The sequence below is a fragment of the Protomyctophum bolini genome, assembly GCF_963924005.1.
Source record: "Protomyctophum bolini genome assembly, chromosome: 3".
NCBI lineage: Eukaryota > Metazoa > Chordata > Actinopteri > Myctophiformes > Myctophidae > Protomyctophum > Protomyctophum bolini.
The window spans coordinates 30,710,930-30,731,912 of NC_137864.1; the positions used below are offsets into that span (position 1 = coordinate 30,710,930).

Consider the following 20,983-nt stretch of genomic DNA (forward strand, 5'->3'; position numbering starts at 1 on the left):
TGGTAGGGCAGAGGACAAGAGACAATCAATATTGTAGGAGCCAAAACTGACCTAAAGCACATTTTGAGTGATTTACAATATTATTGCATTTTTGTTTATTATTATTGTGTGTTATAACAAGGTGATAGTGTTATTATTATCAGTATTTACATTTTGGTATTGTTGGTTTGTTTACTAATATTAGGTGTTGTTGCAATATGTTATGATACATTTCTAAATATACTGTGTTATTTTGAGCGATATAACAGCTGCATGTGAGATGGTCCAGTGACGTCAGAGAAAAGGGAAAGTGAGTTCAGAGTTGAGTTGATGCAACAGTGGAACGACACAAGTTTTTGACCGTAAACAATTCGTAACGTAACGTAAGCTAAAGGAATCTGTAAACTAAAGGAATCGTGTTTTTATTATTTTTCTTTGATATTGTTTAAGCCAGTCAATTGTTTTCAAGTGGATACTTTTTGAGAGAAGCTCAGGAGGATTCTGTTTGTGGATGGAAATAAGGGATTGGATTTTGCAATAAATTCCCATAAAGTACACAACGACGATCTCCGCCATTCATTGGATGTTGTGAGTTGATCATAACAATAAGAAGTGGAGAATTATTCTGTTACGAGTCAATACTAAAAGCTCTGCTGAATATTACTGTGACTAGTGAAATCGCCATTATAAATATAATGCTGTTCATGTTAGTCACATGTGTGCTAGAATGTGCTAGTGAACCGTGGTGCTCGACTCACCGCCCAACTCGCCCGATAGCGTGCTGCTTCACCCCTGGAGCCTCGATCTGAACTGAGGCAGAGAGAGCTGCCTTTTAAATTGTGGCGCTCCTCTGACAGAAGGCAGGTGACGCGCATTCCAGCTGATCAAGTAGGTGACGCGGGACATACCTCCCCTCTAGTACCCGCCCCAGAGGTTGATGCGCTCCTCTTCTCTCTCTCTGCCTCTGCTGGCCTCCAGGGGTGTGCTTACCTGTTGGGCGGTGTTTTGCCATCGAGACACCACAATAGATTAAGGAGTCTTGCACTCTTGCGCACGTACACACACAAACAAGCAACGGATATTGTATATACAGTACTGTCTGTAAAGTCTGTAGGTAGTAGAGCCTGTTGGCCAATACTTTATATCCCTAGTGTGTGAGTCACTATTTTAAGTTATGCACACACACACACACACACACACACACACACACACACACACACACACACACACACACACACACACACACACACACAACCACCACAAGCAACACTATCAGGAATATGAACCTTCCACCCAACCCTTCCCTTTCCTTCTCTCTCCTCTTCTCTCCAGGCAGCGAGACAGTCCTGGTACAGCTGGCTGTCTTTCCTGCACTCCCTCCAGCTCTGGCATGTAGCGCTGAAGAGGGTGAGTGGCCGTTTCGGCACCGGCGTCCTCTCCTATTTCATCTTCCTCAAAACCCTCCTCTTCTTCAACGTATTCCTGTTCCTGTTGATTGGGGCCTTCCTGGTGCTGCCCCAGGCGGTGTATCCCCCGAGGCCTCAGTCCTCCCTGGGCCAGGGCCACAGCTATGGGCTTGAGCTGTTCACTGGTGAGGTAAGAACCTGGAAGGGTATCCGTATTGTCTCTTGTGTTTCTTGTTTGGCACACTATGGTAAACCTCCTAAACACGAGAAACATGAGCTTTCAGTAAAAGCTTTGAGGCTTTACGTTGTTACTGTAGAAACATAACATATTTCTTTATTTTATGTGTGGAATTCAGCAGACCAGCATAGTGTATGTCATTGTGTAATTAAGTGAACGTTTCGTGAAGATTCTTGTAAACCATGTTTTTTCTGTTCTATGGACCCTAGAGGACACAAAAAAAACGGTTTACATTTTTTTTTCGCGCCCTAACAATATTTTGGCAATACATGGCAATGTGTAGCAATATTCCGTGTCTGTCTGTATTTCTGTCGACATCATTTCTCCAAATCTGCCAGGCCGATTTACACCAAATGTGGTCGAGGAGTGTATGATGTGCTCTGGAAGACCCCATAAAAATTTCACCACTATCGGCCCATAGGTGGCGCTACAGCACCAAATTCAAAACAAAAATTCATGATTATTCACAAACTACTTGTCCAATATCAATGACATTGGCTAGGTTGTTGTACCATGGGCTGAAGCACAAGCCCAGAAAGTTTGACCACAATCCACCAATAGGTGGCGCTACAACAACAGATTCAATATGCAATTTCACAAGGTGCATAAGCTACCTGACCAATTTTCCACAAAAACCTTGAATAATCAGTAACGGACAGTTTTATTTAAAATCAAAGGGTTTATTTACGAACGTGACATGCTCAACTGTACAAAGAATCACTGTAGGTATCATCGTCATCACTCTCAGCATCATCTTTTGTATGATTATCACATGAACCCTCAGCAGCCTCACATTTGCAGAGCTCTGTGCATGGAAGGTTATTACTGTTGCAAGAACAGCGGCCGTTACACTTGCTGGCAACACATGCACACTTGACGAGTTCAACAACGGCCTCTGGTGCAGGTGGAACCTTTGAGACTACAGGGACACACCTTCCATCATCTTGTTGCTTCCATCCTAAAGAAAGTGGATCTAAAACCTGTGGCTCAGCAACGATGTCTTGTGCCCATACATTGGCTTGCCAATGTGCTCGCAGAATGTGTTCGACGATGGACCCTTGCGTTGGACATATATTTTCAACACCCTGATTGCCCTTGAGCTGTTTAAATATGTGCCACCAAAGTACTTCAGCTGATTCATACCCAGGTTTGAAAAGCTGACACACAAACTTTTCACACCCGGCTAACACCTCCAAGGATGGATGAGGGCCAACACCAAGTTCAGCAAGTGCATGGAGAACATCATCACCAGTCTTCATGAACGATTTGAAGCAGGAAGATTTACCTTTTCCTCGGATGTGACCAGTGGTATCGCAACCAGTGAGCGTGAGGAATCCTGGCAATGTGGCTGCTCGTTTGGGGCCAATGGCCGTGTAGATTGGTCTCAGTTTTATCGTCCGTCTTTGATCTCCTGTGCCCATGATGATTGCACTCTCTGGTTGAAGGTCTGGTAACCTTCGAAGGGCAAGTACCAAAACATCAGTGTCACATGAGTATATATGTGGCGTTTTACCTAAACGACTCACTGCTGCGGCATACATAACCAGTAACGTATCAGCCTCTTCTTGTGTACTTGTGATGTTCACCATTTTTGTGTTTGTGGACATGACACCCGTGTGTGTGTGTGTGTGTGTGTGTGTGTGTGTGTGTGTGTGTGTGTGTGTGTGTGTGTGTGTGTGTGTGTGTGTGTGTGTGTGTGTGTGTGTGTGTGTGTGTGTGTGTGTGTGTGTGTGTGTGTGTGTGTGTGTGTGTGTGTGTGTGTGTGTGTGTGTGTGTGTGTGTGTGTGTGTTGTGATTGGTAGCTTGCAAAGATCAACAGCTTTTTGGGCAAAGTAGAGGACGAGGTTGGCCTTGGTTTCCTTGCTTCCGAGGAAAGCCTTGAAGTCTTTGACTGGTGTGTTATCCTCTATTTTACAGAGATGTCTTGTTCTGTCCTTCATGGAGTTTGTCACAGTATAGTTGTCAAATAGCAAGTATAGATCTGTGTAGCCTTGCGCCTTTATGTCAACACTCCGAGTGAAACATTCTGCAAGAGTTACGAGGGAGCAGAGCACTGAACTTTTGTGAATGAGAGGGTCAGAGGGGAAAAGAACATGTGGGACAAAATGACGAAGCTGAAGTATCTGACCTGGAAAGATGGATGCAAAACTATCAAGCTTAAGGCATCATCTGAAATAGTCAGCTTGAAAGCAACAAACTCCTTGTTTGTTCGCTTGCTTCTCGTTGCCAAGTCATCAAGAGAACTGGACCTGCAGAACATTGTGGGAACACACGAATTTGCTGATCACAATGCCAGCTTAATGAAGTCTGATGGTTCTCTGTTGCAGACTACAGCCAAGTCTGCCCTCATCCATGAATTGGAAGGAGTGGTTTCAGAGATGGAATCTAATGAAGAATCCATAGACATGCAGAGTAGCCCATCTGCAGAAGTGTTGACCAGTATCTTGATTGGCGGCATGGCTGTCGTGCAGGAGATGGTTGTTCGGAAAGGTGAAATAGTAAAACGAGCAGCCGCATTGCCAGGATTCCACACACTCACTGGTTGCGATACCACTGGTCACATCTGAGGAAAAGGTAAATCTTCCTGCTTCAAATCGTTCATGAAGACTGGTGATGATGTTCTCCATGCACTTGCTGAACTTGGTGTTGGCCCTCATCCATCCTTGGAGGTGTTAGCCGGGTGTGAAAAGTTTGTGTGTCAGCTTTTCAAACCTGGGTATGAATCAGCTGAAGTACTTTGGTGGCACATATTTAAACAGCTCAAGGGCAATCAGGGTGTTGAAAAGATATGTCCAACGCAAGGGTCCATCGTCGAACACATTCTGCGAGCACATTGGCAAGCCAATGTATGGGCACAAGACATCGTTGCTGAGCCACAGGTTTTAGATCCACTTTCTTTAGGATGGAAGCAACAAGATGATGGAAGGTGTGTCCCTGTAGTCTCAAAGGTTCCACCTGCACCAGAGGCCGTTGTTGAACTCGTCAAGTGTGCATGTGTTGCGGCCGCTGTTCTTGCAACAGTAATAACCTTCCATGCACAGAGCTCTGCAAATGTGAGGCTGCTGAGGGTTCATGTGATAATCATACAAAAGATGAGATGAGAGTGATGACGATGATACCTACAGTGATTCTTTGTACAGTTGAGCATGTCCCGTTCGTAAATAAACCCTTTGATTTTAAATAAAACTGTCCGTTACTGATTATTCAAGGTTTTTGTGGAAAATTGGTCAGGTAGCTTATGCACCTTGTGAAATTGCATATTGAATCTGTTGTTGTAGCGCCACCTATTGGTGGATTGTGGTCAAACTTTCTGGGCTTGTGCTTCAGCCCATGGTACAACAACCTAGCCAATGTCATTGAAATTGGACAAGTAGTTTGTGAATAATCATGAAATTTCGTTTTGAATTTGGTGCTGTAGCGCCACCTATGGGCCGATCGTGGTGAAATTTATATGGGGTCTTCCAGAGCACATCATACACTCCTGGACCACATTTGGTGTAAATCGGCCTGGCAGATTTGGAGAAATGATGTCGACAGAAATACAGACAGACACGGAATATTGCTACACATTGCCATGTATTGCCATGGTGATAAAATATTGTTAGGGCGCGAAAAAAAAATGTAAACCGTTTTTTTTGTGTCCTCTAGGGTCCATAGAACAGAAAAAACATGGTTTACAAGAATCTTCACGAAACGTTCACTTAACTGGATTCTGCTACATAACTACATACACTAAGCAGCTGGTAGTAGTAAAAATCAGACCAGTCTGAAGCGAGTGGTGCAACAGCACCCCCTATTGGTACTCTAAACATAGTAACAAAAATGGGTTCAACCACATGTTTGATAAGTGACATAGAGCTGTGCAATACTCTATGTCAATGTTTGACAACTTTCAAGTTATGACGCATTATAAGTGCTGGTTATAATGCATTATAAGTTCAGTGGAACAGCACATTATAACTAACTTAGTCAGTTATAACATGTCTTTGTTATAAGTTGTTATGCATTATAAACATTCATAAGAAGTTGAAGCCTTATACCGTAAGTGCATTATAATGCATACCAATGCACTTATAATGCATTATAGACCTGATCCTAATATAGTCTTACCGTAACGTTTGGTTTTTTCCCCTTTAAATGAATGCCCTACTACTGTGTTGTATGACAGTGTTACACATTCTATAAGTGATGAAAACAGCCGATGTACAATCTCAGAATGCATTCCATCGCACTGCATTACGAGCTTGTACACCAGCTTTTTGTGCTATTTTTTTAAATTAATCTATGAAACATTTGCCCAAAATAGGGACACCAGGTTGAAAGTGGTTACGTTTGTCTGTGGGTATAAATATTTAACCAATATTTAACCAATGGAAACTATACAACATTATGTGATTTCACTCCATTGTGGTTCAACTCCTAAGCATTGTTTCTCCGTTGCTGTCTCAGGGCTACTTCTCAGACTCGGTGATGTACTACGGTTACTACAGTAACTTAACCCTCAATAAGAGCTGCACGCTGACGCTGTCCAATGGCACAGGGCAGGAAGACTGTCTGTCCCCTGATCTCTCCTACAACATGCCTCTGGCTTACTTCTTCACTATAGTATTGGCCTATTTCATCACCTGCATCATACTAGTGTACAGGTACTGTGTGTGTGTGTGTGTGTGTGTGTGTGTGTGTGTGTGTGTGTGTGTGTGTGTGTGTGTGTGTGTGTGTGCGTGTGCGTGTGTGTGTACATTACATGACACATTATTATACAGAAAAGCCTGCACTTCATATGAAAAAAAAGTATCTCCTCTGTGCTTCTTCCTAACAGCATGTCCCGGTCATTTGGACGGAGTTTCCATCTATACAAGTCTCATGGCATGCTAGCTGTCAAGGTCTTCTCTTCCTGGGACTTTAAAGTCAGCAAGAAGTTTTCCATTAAACTCATGAGAGATAACATCAGCACCCAGATCAAGGTACGCATGCATACACGCACACACACGCACGCACGCACGCACGCACGCACGCACGCACATACGCACTGCACGCATGCAAAGAAACATGCACACAGAAACATACATTGAGATAAACCCACTCTCAGTCACAGTTTCTCTCAGTCTCCCTCTCCGGGGAACATAATTAGTGGACAGGAATGTGATGATCTCACACATTCTTTCTCTGACCCTCCCTTCTTGTCATCTTTCTATCCCCCACACTCTACTCACATTATGTTCTCTCACACATTCCTTCCTCGAGACACCGTCAAATTTAAGTTATCCACTTATTTTGCATGACAATTTGAGCTTGGTGTGCAAAAGCCTTTACACAGTACATGGCATTTTACCCACATGAGAAACAAACGCATATGATCTATGGCGCAATGTACACCAAGGATGTAAGGCTGCGCCTTGGGGGCGTGTCCAACTCCAATATTGATTGATCGTTAAATGGCAGATAATGATCAGAAGCAGTGGAGTATAGTCTGTGCTGCTCCTTCCACCCACCTGGACATTGGCAGAAGTGTTGGACCTGGAGGAAGAGCATGCATATCCAACACTTCTGACCATTCCCAGGTCAGCATAATCAGTAAGGGTTAATCCTAGAAGCTGTGTAGTAATAGATTATGACATACCTTATCATCCTTGTCCTTATATCCTATCGGTCATCGGTCCTGTGTCATCATCATCAGGTCATCAACTTCCAGGGAGCAGGAATGTGCTCAGTAAAGTAATGGCAATCTGTCCATTAGATTTAGATATTTGTGTGCAAGTCGAAAGTTTGGCTTAGAGGTGGTGCTAGAGTAATTACACTTATGTTGCATTATGGGTGAAATTCCCATAATGGAATATTATATCCCAATTATATACTGTATGTACGGTGTACAAAATGAGCACTCAGTCATGCACGCACGCACGCACGCACAAACACACACACACACACACACACACACACACACACACACACACACACACACACACACACACACACACACACACACACACACACACTGGGCTGTATTTTGCGTGTCTTAAGTACCAGGTCTTATTCCCTAACTTGAGTAAACTAAAGACCTGGAGGCGTCATCAATGCCATTTGGCTATTCTGAGTGGCCAAATAGCATTGATCACGCCTCCAGGTCTTTAGTTTACTCAAGTTAGGGAATAAGACCTGGTACTTAAGACACACAAAATACAGCCCACTGTCTCTCTGTCTCCATCCTCTGCAGGAGTTGTTGTCAGATGTGAACCGTAATGATGTCCAGAAGACGTTGTGCCAGAGGCTGGTGAGGCTGATGGTCCATGCTCTAGCCTGGTCTATCTGCATCGGCAGCACCATTAGCTGTACTGTCGCCATTTACTTCTTCTCTGAGCACATGCATAAGGTGAAGACATTTAATTAACCTTAAAATATCAAAAGGTTTTAACAGATTAAAACATGCATACAATTTTGTTTTGCACAACTCTCTTTAAGACCAGTCTGTCTTATTTCCTCTCTTCTTTTCTCTTTCACTGATATAGTCACCTGGTGGCGTGTCCATTTTCATTATGCCCAGCTGTACCACTTGGCACGTGCATACTGTATTATCAGCTACTTTTAGAGAATAGCCAACTTGTTGTCCTCTTCTGAAAAGACTATTTTGCCCTGACTATTTTGATTTCAGATGTAGGACGTTCTAGTTTCCTTGCACAGTATGACAGCTAGACAAAATTCAACTCACATAGTCTGACCAGGTGGATGCAATTTTATGTCGCACAGTGTGACATTTAATGATCATGTTAGCAGGCCAAAATCATACATGCTGCAAGCACCATAATGACTTATACCCTCTATACCCATGCTTTTTGTTCTTGCTTAATGTAAGTCGCTCTGGATTAAGAGCGTCTGCTAAATGCCTAAATTGTAAATTGTAAATTGTATACATACTATTAAACTGATACTTGTCCGGATTGACTCTGTCCACACTACAGTCCTATTTTTTCCTACACCTAAGTTCAAGTGGTTTATTTGGATATGTGGCTGTTGATGGACATAGGGTGCCTATGGGCTATAGTTCCAAACATTGCTCCTATGGCTGGAACTATCCCATTGAGGTAGAATGAGCACTTCCGCATTCCATTGTTACAATGGGAGTCAACACTAGTGTCGCCACTCTCTTATTATATTACTCTGGGTGAATCTACAACCTTACCGTTATGGACCAGTCTCTTCAACCACTGATTCTAAAGCCTCATTTCATACTAGCTGACCTACAAGATCACGACGTGTCACAAGCTATTTTCCATGCATGACACAGTTGTGGGACAGAGCATACATTAAGTTTAATTTTCCTTTCCCCACCCCACCAACAGGACCTCCAGGATAGGGCTCGGTCTACAAACACTGACCCCCTACTGAAGGAAGCTAGCCTTCTGGCTCTCCCTGTGGTTGTGTCTCTCATCAACCTGCTGCTTCCAGGACTCTTCAATGCTGCAGGTTGGATGGAGGAATACGAGTCCCCTAGCGTACGCACCTACATCGCCATCTGCAGGTAGGGGGTTGGTGCTGCGCCTCCCTGTAACCAAAATGCACAACATTGATGATTTATTTAGCTTGTGTGTGTGTGTGTGTGTGTGTGTGTGTGTGTGTGTGTGTGTGTGTGTGTGTGTGTGTGTGTGTGTGTGTGTGTGTCTGTGTGAGTGAGAGAGAGAGAGTGATTGCAGGCATGCCCAAGCCGAGAGCTAAGGCATCGGCAAAATTCTGTTCAGTGTCTGCAATAATTGGCAGTCGCCATATATGGAGAAGGCGATGCTTTCTGTACCCGTGATCTGTATCCTGAAGCACTTGTTGTAGAGTTTCTTTCCACTATTGTTTGTGTTCAAGAAATTCTTTGTAAAATGTGAATGCAAATAAAGATGTTAAGTGTGTGTGTGTGTGTGTGTGTGTGTGTGTGTGTGTGTGTGTGTGTGTGTGTGTGTGTGTGTGTTATAGGAACTTAATGCTCAAAGTGAGCGTACTTGGGGTGCTGTGCTACCATTGGCTGGGAAGGGTGGCGGTGGAACCTCAGACCCTCGGTCTACAGGTAGCATGAAAATTTATTTTTTAAATTAAAATCTTAGTAGTATTTTTTTATAGTTTCCCAGGAGAGAATGTTCTGGTGGGATTCAATCCTACTACATGGTTCATCACTGTGCACAGTCCAATTGAAGATATCTTTCACTTTTGATATGGCCTGTTTTCTGTATATAATTGTGTGTGTGTGCGCGTGTGTGTGTTCATGTTGTGCTCAGTGCTGGGAGAGCTTTGTAGGGCAAGAGTTGTACCGATTCCTTATCATGGACTTCATCTTCACTCTACTGGACACATTCTTTGGAGAGTTCCTCTGGAGGTGAGTTCCTCTGGAGGAGAGTTCCTCTGGAGGTGTGGATCTCTCTCAGAATCAGTCATAGAGATGTTTGTGTATAACCCCCCCCCCCCCCCCAAGGCCCCCCACCCCCCTCTCTCTTTCCATCGCTATCTCTATCTATTTCTTTTTTCTGTACCATTCTCTTGGCCTAATCTTCTGTTAACTTTGGTTTCTTGTCTGCAGATTATTTTCTCAGCGTGTACTGAAGAGAAAGAGGAGACCTGTGTTTGATATTGCCAGGCATGTGCTTGAACTCATCTATGGACAGACATTGGCATGGTAAGAATAGAATAATCTTATAAAACAGGTAGCTCAAGTCATCAGTGGTGATATCAGTGGTGTAATAACCACATACCTTGGCTCTGAAGTATAGACACTGTGGTCTCTTGACATCTCACACTGGGTCGTGTATATTTCTGAGGTCCGAGTGGGTGCAGTGTTGAGTGTGAAATCGTTTGGATCAGCATTTCTCCTTTTTAAAGTTTTTATTGAGCATAGAAGAGGGGTATGGGCAGGAAAAAACGCAGTACATATGTTATGCTTCTTTTTCTATTTTTACATACATAGACAGAGAACAGACAGGAAACAGGACAGTTCTGATACTACATGGACAGAATTGTTTTTGAGTTGGTTTGAGTGGTCACAAAACTGAAACTGAAACAAAACAAAAATTAGACTAAACAAAACAAAACGAAAGACAAGACGAATAGCAACCCCCCACCCTCCCACTTGGAACTTTGACAACTTTTTCTTTCACTGTATAAGTTTTTTTCTTTTTTTTTTTAATAGAATAAATAGTATTAATAGCCAGCAAGGATTTCATGAGCATAAAAGAAGAGAAGAGAAGGGAGATATGAGAAGTAGAAAAGAGAGAAAGATAGAAGGAAGTATAAGGAGTGGATCAGCATTTCTACAGAACCGAAGTGTGACAATGTTGTAATACCATCGGACATAGCTTGAAGTGTGACATCATATTCATGAGGTCACCAAAAGGTGGAGTTCTAAATGTAGAGTTCCACAAAGCTCCAGACTGTTTTATGAACTAAAATAGAATAGATATTTTTTTAGGGCCTCCAATACATGGCTTTTGAAGATTACGTCATATGACAGCCAAGTCTATGGGATTTTAAAGCGAATTAATTAATATTCAGGTAATTTGACATGTTGAGATCAGCATGTTGATAAAAAAGCAGTTAATTAAGTCCTTGGCAGACATTGAGTTAAGACCTCCATGGAGGCTAACATCAGGTACGGAGGAATGGACAGAGAAGTGCCTTATCTCATTTAAAATTTAAAAATGGATGACATGGCCTGTTGCAATACCGGAAAGGTATTGCAAATGGGGACAAAATGAAAATAAAGTGTTTACGTTTGTTTGTTCAGGTTGGGGCTTCTGTTCACACCTCTGCTGCCAGCAGTACAGATTCTGAAACTCTTGCTACTCTTCTATGTTAAGGAGGTAACCTTGCGCAGATCTACCACATCACAAACAAGATGTCCTAAAACACGATGTCTTATTGTGTAAAGCTGTATCTGGAAACATTGTAATAACTGCTAACCGTGTCCCATGTCCATTCAGGGCAGTCTGATGTTGAACTGCCAGGCTCCCAGGAAGCCCTACAGAGCAAGCCAGATGACTACCATCTTCATTACGCTGCTGTGTTTTCCCTCCTTCCTGTGCTCAACTGTATGCGTCACATACACTATGTGGAGGTACACATGTTTTGACACACACATGCACACACACAACCTTAAGCTTAGGAAGTGAGCACACTGAGACCCCCTTTCCACCGGTTGGTTCCCAATGGGAACCGGTTCAGTTCTTTTTGGTTCTTAGTCCATGAGCCAGAGCTCCAAAATTGGTGGGAAAAACTAGACTTATATTAAATTGTTTATAGAATCAATACAAGTAAATGAATACATGATAACCCTTCCACAGTAGTTGCTTTTTCATATTTTCTATTATTTTGCATATTTTCCTACATAATGCCTCATTTGCATATTGAAAAATGTAACAATAAATCATTGTCTTCGTGTAAGTAATCAACTGGGGAAGTTTCATGGTGATAACAGTTTAATATAGGAATAGTCTTTCCCACACAATTCATAATTAATGTTCCAATTTTGGAGCTCTGGCTCATGGACTAAGAACCAAAAAGAACTGAACCGGTTCCCATTGGAGACCAACCGGTGGAAAAGAACTGAACCGGTTCCCATTGGGGACCAACCGGTGGAAAAGAACTGAACCGGTTCCCATTGGGGACCAACCAGTGGAAAAGAACTGAACCGGTTCCCATTGGGGACCAACCGGTGGAAAAGAACTGAACCGGTTTCCATTGGTTCCCGTGTTGCTACCGGCGCAGACAGAAACTGTTTATTTATTTTTAGCTTCTAGCTTCTAGTGCTGCTGCTGTACTTTGTGTTAACAAAGCATTGTGGTGAGACTGTGCCTTGCGTGCGAAGTTGAAAGTATTAAATAACTTTTATGCATGTTTAAAACAGCACTTAGTGGACGTGTTTTCTCAAAGCACATTGCAAATGAGGCACATGGTTTGCAAACATGGTTTGCGAACAAACTGCAGTTATATTTTTAATGATAAATGAATATAGTAAAAATATCAAAACAAATTAAATAGACATAAAGTAGACATCTTGTGCACTGAACTACACTGAACCAGTTAACTTATAGATGCATTCAATAAACACAAGCACACATCTCCCAACTTCTTACCATTCCGTACTCCCACTCCACTCTACTGCCCCAGTCTCCACCCCTCCCAGTCCTGCGGTCCGTTCCGTCAGCTGAAGACCATGTTTGAATCAGGGAAGGTGTGGATGGCAGAGCTGGAGAAACACAATCCCAGCCTGTCTTGGCTGGCCCAGGCTCACTCCTACCTGGTGGAGAACCCCATGTTCCTGTTCCTGGTTGCGGGCATCTTCCTGTGAGCGTGCGCGCGCACACACACACACACACACACACACACACACACACACACACACACACACACACATTCCATACTTCCTTATCCTTATTATGGAACTATACACACATAATTAACGTGTGTGTGTGTGTGTGTGTGTGTGTGTGTGTGTGTGTGTGTGTGTGTGTGTGTGTGTGTGTGTGTGTGTGTGTGTGTGTGTGTGTGTGTGTGTGTGTGTGTGTGTGTGTGTGTGTGTGTGTGTGTGTGTGTGTGTGTGTGTGTGTGTGTGTGTGTGTGTGTGTGTGTGTGTGTGTGTGTGTGTGTGTGTGCGCGTGCGCGCGCGCATCAGGATTGTCATCTACTTCTACAGTCAGGTTCTGGATGGACAAAGGAAAATTGTCAATTTACTACAGGAACAGATCGAGAACGTAAGAACGCGCACGCATGTCACACACACATACACACGCATGTCACGCACACATTCACACAGAAATTATGTCTATGTAGTATAAAATGTTTTACTGATATCGATTGTATATTTGTTTCATGTGGTCTTTTGTATATTGTGTGCATGTTTACAATATTAAAAAAACTGCCCACCAGTCCATTAAGTTTGCCTGATGGGTGGTGATCCACCTGAACTGAAGTCGCACCCACAGCTGTAGTTGTATGATAAAGGGGGAGGGGCTGATAATGTGATGTCACTATATTACTGTTTATTTCATTGGCCCATTTGACTGTCAAGGGTTCAGCCTCCAGGAAGAAACCGTGAATACAAAGTAAATACACCATTGCAGTGCACATGAAAACGACTCCAGGTTGTCTAATGAAGTACTGTCATACATGAAAAACTGGAAAAATACAAAGATTGTGGCAAAACTACATATATACATACACATAACTACAATAATCAAAAACTAGAATTAAGGCAACATTTCCTGTTATCCCAGTTCTGATATTCACTCATGGCCATCCTCCTCATCCTATTCTCTTCATTTCAATAATTTCTCTTCTTTTCTATTTCTCTTGTGAATCTTATGTGCTCTTCACTTGTGTTTCTCATCTCCTCTCTTTCCAATTTCTCCTCTGCTTCTCTCCCTCCATCTGTTCCTCTTGCCTTTTCCCCCTCCATCTCTCTCTCTTCCCTCCCTCTTACTCAACTTGTTCCTTCCCTACCTCCCTACCTCTACATGTGCAGGAGGGAGAGGATAAGAAGTTTCTGATCACCCGCCTCCAGGCGATCCATGAGCAGAAACGAATCTCTTCTCCTCGCAGACTCACCAGCCAGGTCAGTCCGTGAACTACACTTAATGGACCACTTCAGCTCCTTTTCCAACCAGATCTATTTTAATGATGTTTGGGAGACAATAAACACTTTCCTGGGGTTTGTATGTGAGTAATATGTGTTTTTAGATATGTTTGTATTTCAAAGTGTCTGTGATGTCATGGTCTACAATTCCTATAATGTCTTGGTGCACTGCTCCTCCTTGTGGAGAGGCTGTCTTACTGAGACAACATGTAGTCCAGGATGGAAGTGAGACTATCCATGACATCACTGGCACTTTGAATCAATATCTAAAAACACATACTACCCATATAAAAACCCCAGGAAAGTGTTTCTTGTCTCCCAAACATCATTCATAATAAGATCTGGTTGAAAAAAGGGTGAAGTGGCCCTTTAACAACCAAACATGCTGCTCAGCCAGGTCAATCCTTGAATCCGTGAGCCCACTGTACACAGAATGGCCATGTTAAGGACTCGCCTCAGATGGATGGGTGTAACTTAAGTCGGATCAGTCTCAGAATATTGTAAAATATCTATATACCGGTATGTTGCTTATGTGCTCTGTGAGCGAGAAAGCATTAAGTAGTGACTACATTAATATTAATTCAGAAACAGTTCTCTAAATCACCACCCAGCTGATCGCTACACCTGTAACTGAGTGCACTTTAAACCACTTTGTCACAGTCAGATGCACCTGCCTTGCTCTTTGTCTTAGATGGTGTTAGATCTTGTTGAAGGAAACAACATCCACGGACTGAACATAATCCTCAAACGCTGTGATCTGTTCCTCCAATATGTCTATTCCCACCTTGTCATCCTCCACCACACAGTCTATCTCCAGCTTCTTGATGCCGTAGCCAATGTGAAGCAGCCTGGATTGTTCCCACAGTAATCCATCCATTTGAATACTTCTGACACATTCCTCCACTTCGACCATGTTTGTCTCGTCATCCCATGGCTTCACATCCAACACGATTGTCGACTTGGCAATGAGAGCTGGTTTCCTTCAATCTGGCTGCTTCTGCACTCTCCTCCTTCAATCTGGCTGCTTTTGCACTCTCCTCCTTCAATCTGGCTGCTTCTGCACTCTCCTCTTCGTCTTCAGATTCAAACAGATCAAAGTCTTCCTCAAGCCTAGGCCCTGCATAGGCTGTGCTGTCAGGCACGCCCACTGGACCGTACTCACTCAGAGGTTTCTTTACCCCGGGTAGACTGGTCTTGTCTTTCTGGTAGGACAGGATATGGTTGTACCAACACAGAGCATGGAGCAAGTCAGCAGGTGGAGGAGACAAGATCGCATCGAACACAGCGATGTCTGCTTGGGAGGGAACATCTCCTTCTATGTATCTCTTATCCGCCAGGAAGTCGGTGAGAACCTTCAGGCTGCTGGAGGTTTTCAAGTCACCGAATCCCATGTTAGTGAGGTTTTAATAAATGTAAAGTAATTAATCAACGTGAAGAAGCGGAGCAGAAACGAGCTGCTTCCCACTGCAGGAAGCTTTTAATGAAAAATAGTCTACACGACTCAAGCTCGGTTTAACTGTAGCTGATTCTCACACAAGGCCTGCACCTGTATGCTAGAACTTGACTTTAACACCAGATATCTTACATATTTGGTCACAACATTTAATAGTCAACCAGCAAAGTAGTAAGATATTTGGTGCAGAACATTCAAAACTCAAGTTGGTGCAGAACATTCAAACCTCAAGTTCCTATATACAAGACTAAACTATTGGTAATAAAAGTAGCTTGTTGCAGCGTTGCTTTATATCTATATTCTTGTGGGATGCCTTTGTCATCTCGCTGATGTCACTCCAACTTGATCCATTCGCATGTTGGAGCTTACACAGCACCCACACCCAAATATGGTGTTCAATGACGTCCGACCTAGCTGTGTCTGATCTTGAAGCTAATTGCACGTTGGAGTGTATGGGCATAGCGAGGACTTATAGTGCTACACAGAATATTTTATAGTACAGTACAACTAAGAGTGGATGAGAGTACTAAGAGTGGATGTGAGAGTACTAAGAGTGGATGTGAGTAAGAGTGGATGAGAGTACTAAGAGTGGATGAGAGTACTAAGAGTGGATGAGAGTACTAAGAGTGGATGAGAGTACTAAGAGTGGATGAGAGTACTAAGAGTGGATGAGAGTACTAAGAGTAGATGAGAGTACTAAGAGTGGATGAGAGTACTAAGGGTGGATGTGAGTAAGAGTGGATGAGAGTACTAAGAGTGGATGAGAGTATACTAAGAGTGGATGTGAGTACTAAGAGTGGATGTGAGTACTAAGAGTGGATGTGAGTACTAGGAGTGGATGAGAGTACTAAGGGTAGATGTGAGTACTAAGAGTGGATGTGAGTACTTAGAGTGGACGAGAGTACTAAGAGTGGATGAGAGTACTAAGGGTGGATGTGAGTACTAAGAGTGGATGAGAGTACTAAGAGTGGATGTGAGTACTAAGAGTGGATGTGAGAGTACTAAGAGTGGATGAGAGTACTAAGAGTGGATGAGAGTACTAAGAGTGTATGTGAGTAAGAGTGGATGAGAGTACTAAGAGTGGATGTGAGTACTAAGAGTGGATGTGAGAGTACTAAGAGTGGATGTGAGAGTACTAAGAGTGGATGTGAGAGTACTAAGAGTGGATGTGCGAGTACTAAGAGTGGATGTGAGAGTACTAAGAGTGGATGCGAGTACTAAGAGTGGATGCGAGTACTAAGAGTGGATGCGAGTACTAAGAGTGGATGTGAGAGTACTAAGAGTGGATGAGAGTACTAATAGTGGATGTGAGTAAGAGTGGATGAGAGTACTAAGAGTGGATGAGAGTACTAGGGATGGGTCCGTTTAATCAATTAATCGATTATCGTTAATAGGACCCGAAATCGATTGTGAAAATTATTAATCGATAATCGTTTTAAGGGTGGATGAGAGTAAGAGTGGATGTGAGTACTAAGAGTGGATGTGAGTACTAAGAGTGGACGAGAGTACTAAGAGTGGATGAGAGTACTAAGGGTGGATGTGAGTACTAAGAGTGGATGTGAGAGTACTAAGAGTGGATGTAAGAGTACTAAGAGTGGATTTGAGAGTACTAAGAGTGGATGTGAGTACTAATAGTGGATGTGAGAGTACTAAGAGTGGATGTGCGAGTACTAAGAGTGGATGTGAGAGTACTAAGAGTGGATGAGAGTACTAAGAGTGGATGAGAGTACTAAGAGTGTATGTGAGTAAGAGTGGATGAGAGTACTAAGAGTGGATGTGAGTACTAATAGTGGATGTGAGAGTACTAAGAGTGGATGTGAGAGTACTAAGAGTGGATGTGAGACTACTAAGAGTGGATGTGAGTACTAAGAGTGGATGAGAGTACTAAGGGTGGATGTGAGTACTAAGAGTGGATGTGAGTACTAAGAGTGGACGAGAGTACTAAGAGTGGACGAGAGTACTAAGGGTGGATGTGAGTACTAAGAGTGGATGTGAGTACTAAGAGTGGATGTGAGAGTACTAAGAGTGGATGTGAGAGTACTAAGAGTGGCTGTGAGAGTACTAAGAGTGGATGCGAGTACTAAGAGTGGATGCGAGTACTAAGAGTGGATGAGAGTACTAAGAGTGGATGAGAGTACTAAGAGTGGATGAGAGTACTAAGAGTGGATGAGAGTACTAAGAGTGGATGTGGGTAAGAGTGGATGAGAGTACTAAGAGTGGATGTGAGTAAGAGTGGATGAGAGTACTAAGAGTGGATGTGAGTACTAAGAGTGGATGTGAGAGTACTAAGAGTGGATGAGAGTACTAAGAGTGGATGTGAGTACTAAGAGTGGATGTGAGAGTACTAAGAGTGGATGTGAGAGTACTAAGAGTGGATGTGAGAGTACTAAGAGTGGATGTGAGAGTACTAAGAGTGGATGTGTGAGTACTAAGAGTGGATGCGAGTACTAAGAGTGGATGCGAGTACTAAGAGTGGAGGTGAGAGTACTAAGAGTGGATGAGAGTACTAAGAGTGGATGTGAGTAAGAGTGGATGAGAGTACTAAGAGTGGATGAGAGTACTAGGGATGGGTCCGATTAATCGAATATTCGATTATCGTTAATAAGACCCGAAATCGATTATGAAAATTAATAATCGATAATCGTTTTAAGGGTGGATGAGAGTAAGAGTGGATGTGAGAGTACTAAGAGTGGATGAGAGTACTAAGAGTGGATGAGAGTACTAAGAGTGGATGAGAGTAAGAGTGGATGAGAGTACTAAGAGTGGATAGAGTGGATGAGAGTACTAAGAGTGGATGAGAGTACTAAGGGTGGATGTGAGTACTAAGAGTGGATGTGAGTACTAAGAGTGGATGAGAGTACTAAGAGTGGATGTGAGTACTAAGAGTGGATGAGAGTACTAAGGGTGGATGTGAGTACTAAGAGTGGACGTGAGTACTAAGAGTGGACGTGAGTACTAAGAGTGGATGAGAGTACTAAGGGTGGATGTGAGTACTAAGAGTGGATGAGAGTACTAAGGGTGGATGTGAGTACTAAGAGTGGACGTGAGTACTAAGAGTGGATGTGAGTACTAAGAGTGGATGTGAGTACTAAGAGTGGATGTGAGAGTACTAAGAGTGGATGTGAGTACTAAGAGTGGATGTGAGAGTACTAAGAGTGGATGTGCGAGTACTAAGAGTGGATGTGAGAGTACTAAGAGTGGATGCGAGTACTAAGAGTGGATGGGAGTACTAAGAGTGGATGCGAGTACTAAGAGTGGATGCGAGTACTAAGAGTGGATGTGAGAGTACTAAGAGTGGATGAGAGTACTAAGAGTGGATGTGAGTAAGAGTGGATGAGAGTACTAAGAGTGGATGAGAGTACTAGGGATGGGTCCGTTTAATCAATTAATCGATTATCGTTAATAGGACCCGAAATCGATTATGAAAATTATTAATCGATAATCGTTTTAAGGGTGGATGAGAGTAAGAGTGGATGTGAGTACTAAGAGTGGATGTGAGTACTAAGAGTGGACGAGAGTACTAAGAGTGGATGAGAGTACTAAGGGTGGATGTGAGTACTAAGAGTGGATGAGAGTACTAAGAGTGGATGTGAGAGTACTAAGAGTGGATGTGAGTAAGAGTGGATGAGAGTACTAAGAGTGGATGAGAGTACTAAGAGTGGATGTGAGAGTACTAAGAGTGGATGTGAGTACTAAGAGTGGATGTGAGAGTACTAAGAGTGGATGTGAGAGTACTAAGAGTGGATGCGAGTACTAAGAGTGGATGCGAGTACTAAGAGTGGATGGGAGTACTAAGGGTGGATGTGAGTACTAAGAGTGGATGTGAGTACTAAGAGTGGACGAGAGTACTAAGAGTGGATGTGAGTACTAAGGGTGGATGTGAGTACTAAGAGTGGATGTGAGTACTAAGAGTGGATGAGAGTACTAAGAGTGGATGAGAGTACTAAGAGTGGATGAGAGTACTAAGAGTGGATAAGAGTACTAAGAGTGGATAAGAGTACTAAGAGTGGATAAGAGTACTAAGAGTGGATAAGAGTACTAAGAGTGGATAAGAGTACTAAGAGTGGATAAGAGTACTAAGAGTGGATAAGAGTACTAAGAGTGGATGAGAGTACTAAGAGTGGATGAGAGTACTAAGAGTGTATGTGAGTAAGAGTGGATGAGAGTACTAAGAGTGGATGTGAGTACTAAGAGTGGATGTGAGAGTACTAAGAGTGGATGCGAGTACTAAGAGTGGATGCGAGTACTAAGAGTGGATGCGAGTACTAAGAGTGGATGCGAGTACTAAGAGTGGATGTGAGAGTACTAAGAGTGGATGAGAGTACTAAGAGTGGATGTGAGTAAGAGTGGATGAGAGTACTAAGAGTGGATGAGAGTACTAGGGATGGGTCCGTTTAATCAATTAATCGATTATCGTTAATAGGACCCGAAATCGATTATGAAAATTATTAATCGATAATCGTTTTAAGGGTGGATGAGAGTAAGAGTGGATGTGAGTACTAAGAGTGGATGTGAGTACTAAGAGTGGACGAGAGTACTAAGAGTGGATGAGAGTACTAAGGGTGGATGTGAGTACTAAGAGTGGATGAGAGTACTAAGAGTGGATGTGAGAGTACTAAGAGTGGATGTGAGTAAGAGTGGATGAGAGTACTAAGAGTGGATGAGAGTACTAAGAGTGGATGTGAGAGTACTAAGAGTGGATGTGAGTACTAAGAGTGGATGTGAGAGTACTAAGAGTGGATGTGAGAGTACTAAGAGTGGATGGGAGTACTAAGAGTGGATGGGAGTACTAAGGGTGGATGTGAGTACTAAGAGTGGATGTGAGTACTAAGAGTGGATGTGAGTACTAAGAGTGGACGAGAGTACTAAGAGTGGATGTGAGTACTAAGGGTGGATGTGAGTACTAAGAGTGGATGTGAGTACTAAGAGTGGATGAGAGTACTAAGAGTGGATGAGAGTACTAAGAGTGGATGAGAGTACTAAGAGTGGATAAGAGTACTAAGAGTGGATAAGAGTACTAAGAGTGGATAAGAGTGGATAAGAGTACTAAGAGTGGATAAGAGTACTAAGAGTGGATAAGAGTACTAAGAGTGGATAAGAGTACTAAGAGTGGATGAGAGTACTAAGAGTGGATGAGAGTACTAAGAGTGTATGTGAGTAAGAGTGGATGAGAGTACTAAGAGTGGATGAGAGTACTAAGAGTGGATGTGAGAGTACTAAGAGTGGATGCGAGTACTAAGAGTGGATGCGAGTACTAAGAGTGGATGCGAGTACTAAGAGTGGATGTGAGAGTACTAAGAGTGGAT

At 42.9% G+C, this 20,983-nt stretch overlaps 1 protein-coding gene and 1 pseudogene across 3 annotated transcripts in view; one reads left to right on the forward strand and one right to left on the reverse strand.

Annotated features, from left to right (window-relative positions):
* tmc6b (transmembrane channel-like 6b) overlaps positions 1-15,373 on the forward strand; it is a 28,561-nt gene extending 13,188 nt beyond the window's left edge. The window contains exons 8-21 of one of the 2 annotated variants that reach the window (XM_080759259.1): positions 1,312-1,575; positions 6,073-6,269; positions 6,443-6,587; positions 7,838-7,993; positions 8,961-9,139; positions 9,580-9,670; positions 9,879-9,976; positions 10,178-10,273; positions 11,378-11,453; positions 11,574-11,707; positions 12,760-12,936; positions 13,265-13,343; positions 14,114-14,203; positions 15,306-15,373. In XM_080759259.1, coding sequence (XP_080615385.1) covers positions 1,312-1,575; positions 6,073-6,269; positions 6,443-6,587; positions 7,838-7,993; positions 8,961-9,139; positions 9,580-9,670; positions 9,879-9,976; positions 10,178-10,273; positions 11,378-11,453; positions 11,574-11,707; positions 12,760-12,936; positions 13,265-13,343; positions 14,114-14,203; positions 15,306-15,338 — 1,815 coding nt within the window. In that variant the 3' untranslated portion in view covers positions 15,339-15,373. Of the gene's footprint in view, positions 1-1,311; positions 1,576-6,072; positions 6,270-6,442; positions 6,588-7,837; positions 7,994-8,960; positions 9,140-9,579; positions 9,671-9,878; positions 9,977-10,177; positions 10,274-11,377; positions 11,454-11,573; positions 11,708-12,759; positions 12,937-13,264; positions 13,344-14,113; positions 14,204-15,030; positions 15,154-15,305 lie in introns of those variants that run through there. The other variant, XM_080759260.1, reaches the window with a different exon arrangement.
* LOC308312596 (elongation factor 1-beta-like) lies at positions 14,922-16,136 on the reverse strand (annotated as a pseudogene). Its single transcript has one exon. The product of its transcript is annotated as an elongation factor 1-beta-like (transcript).
* Between the last annotated feature and the right edge of the window lie 4,847 nt (positions 16,137-20,983).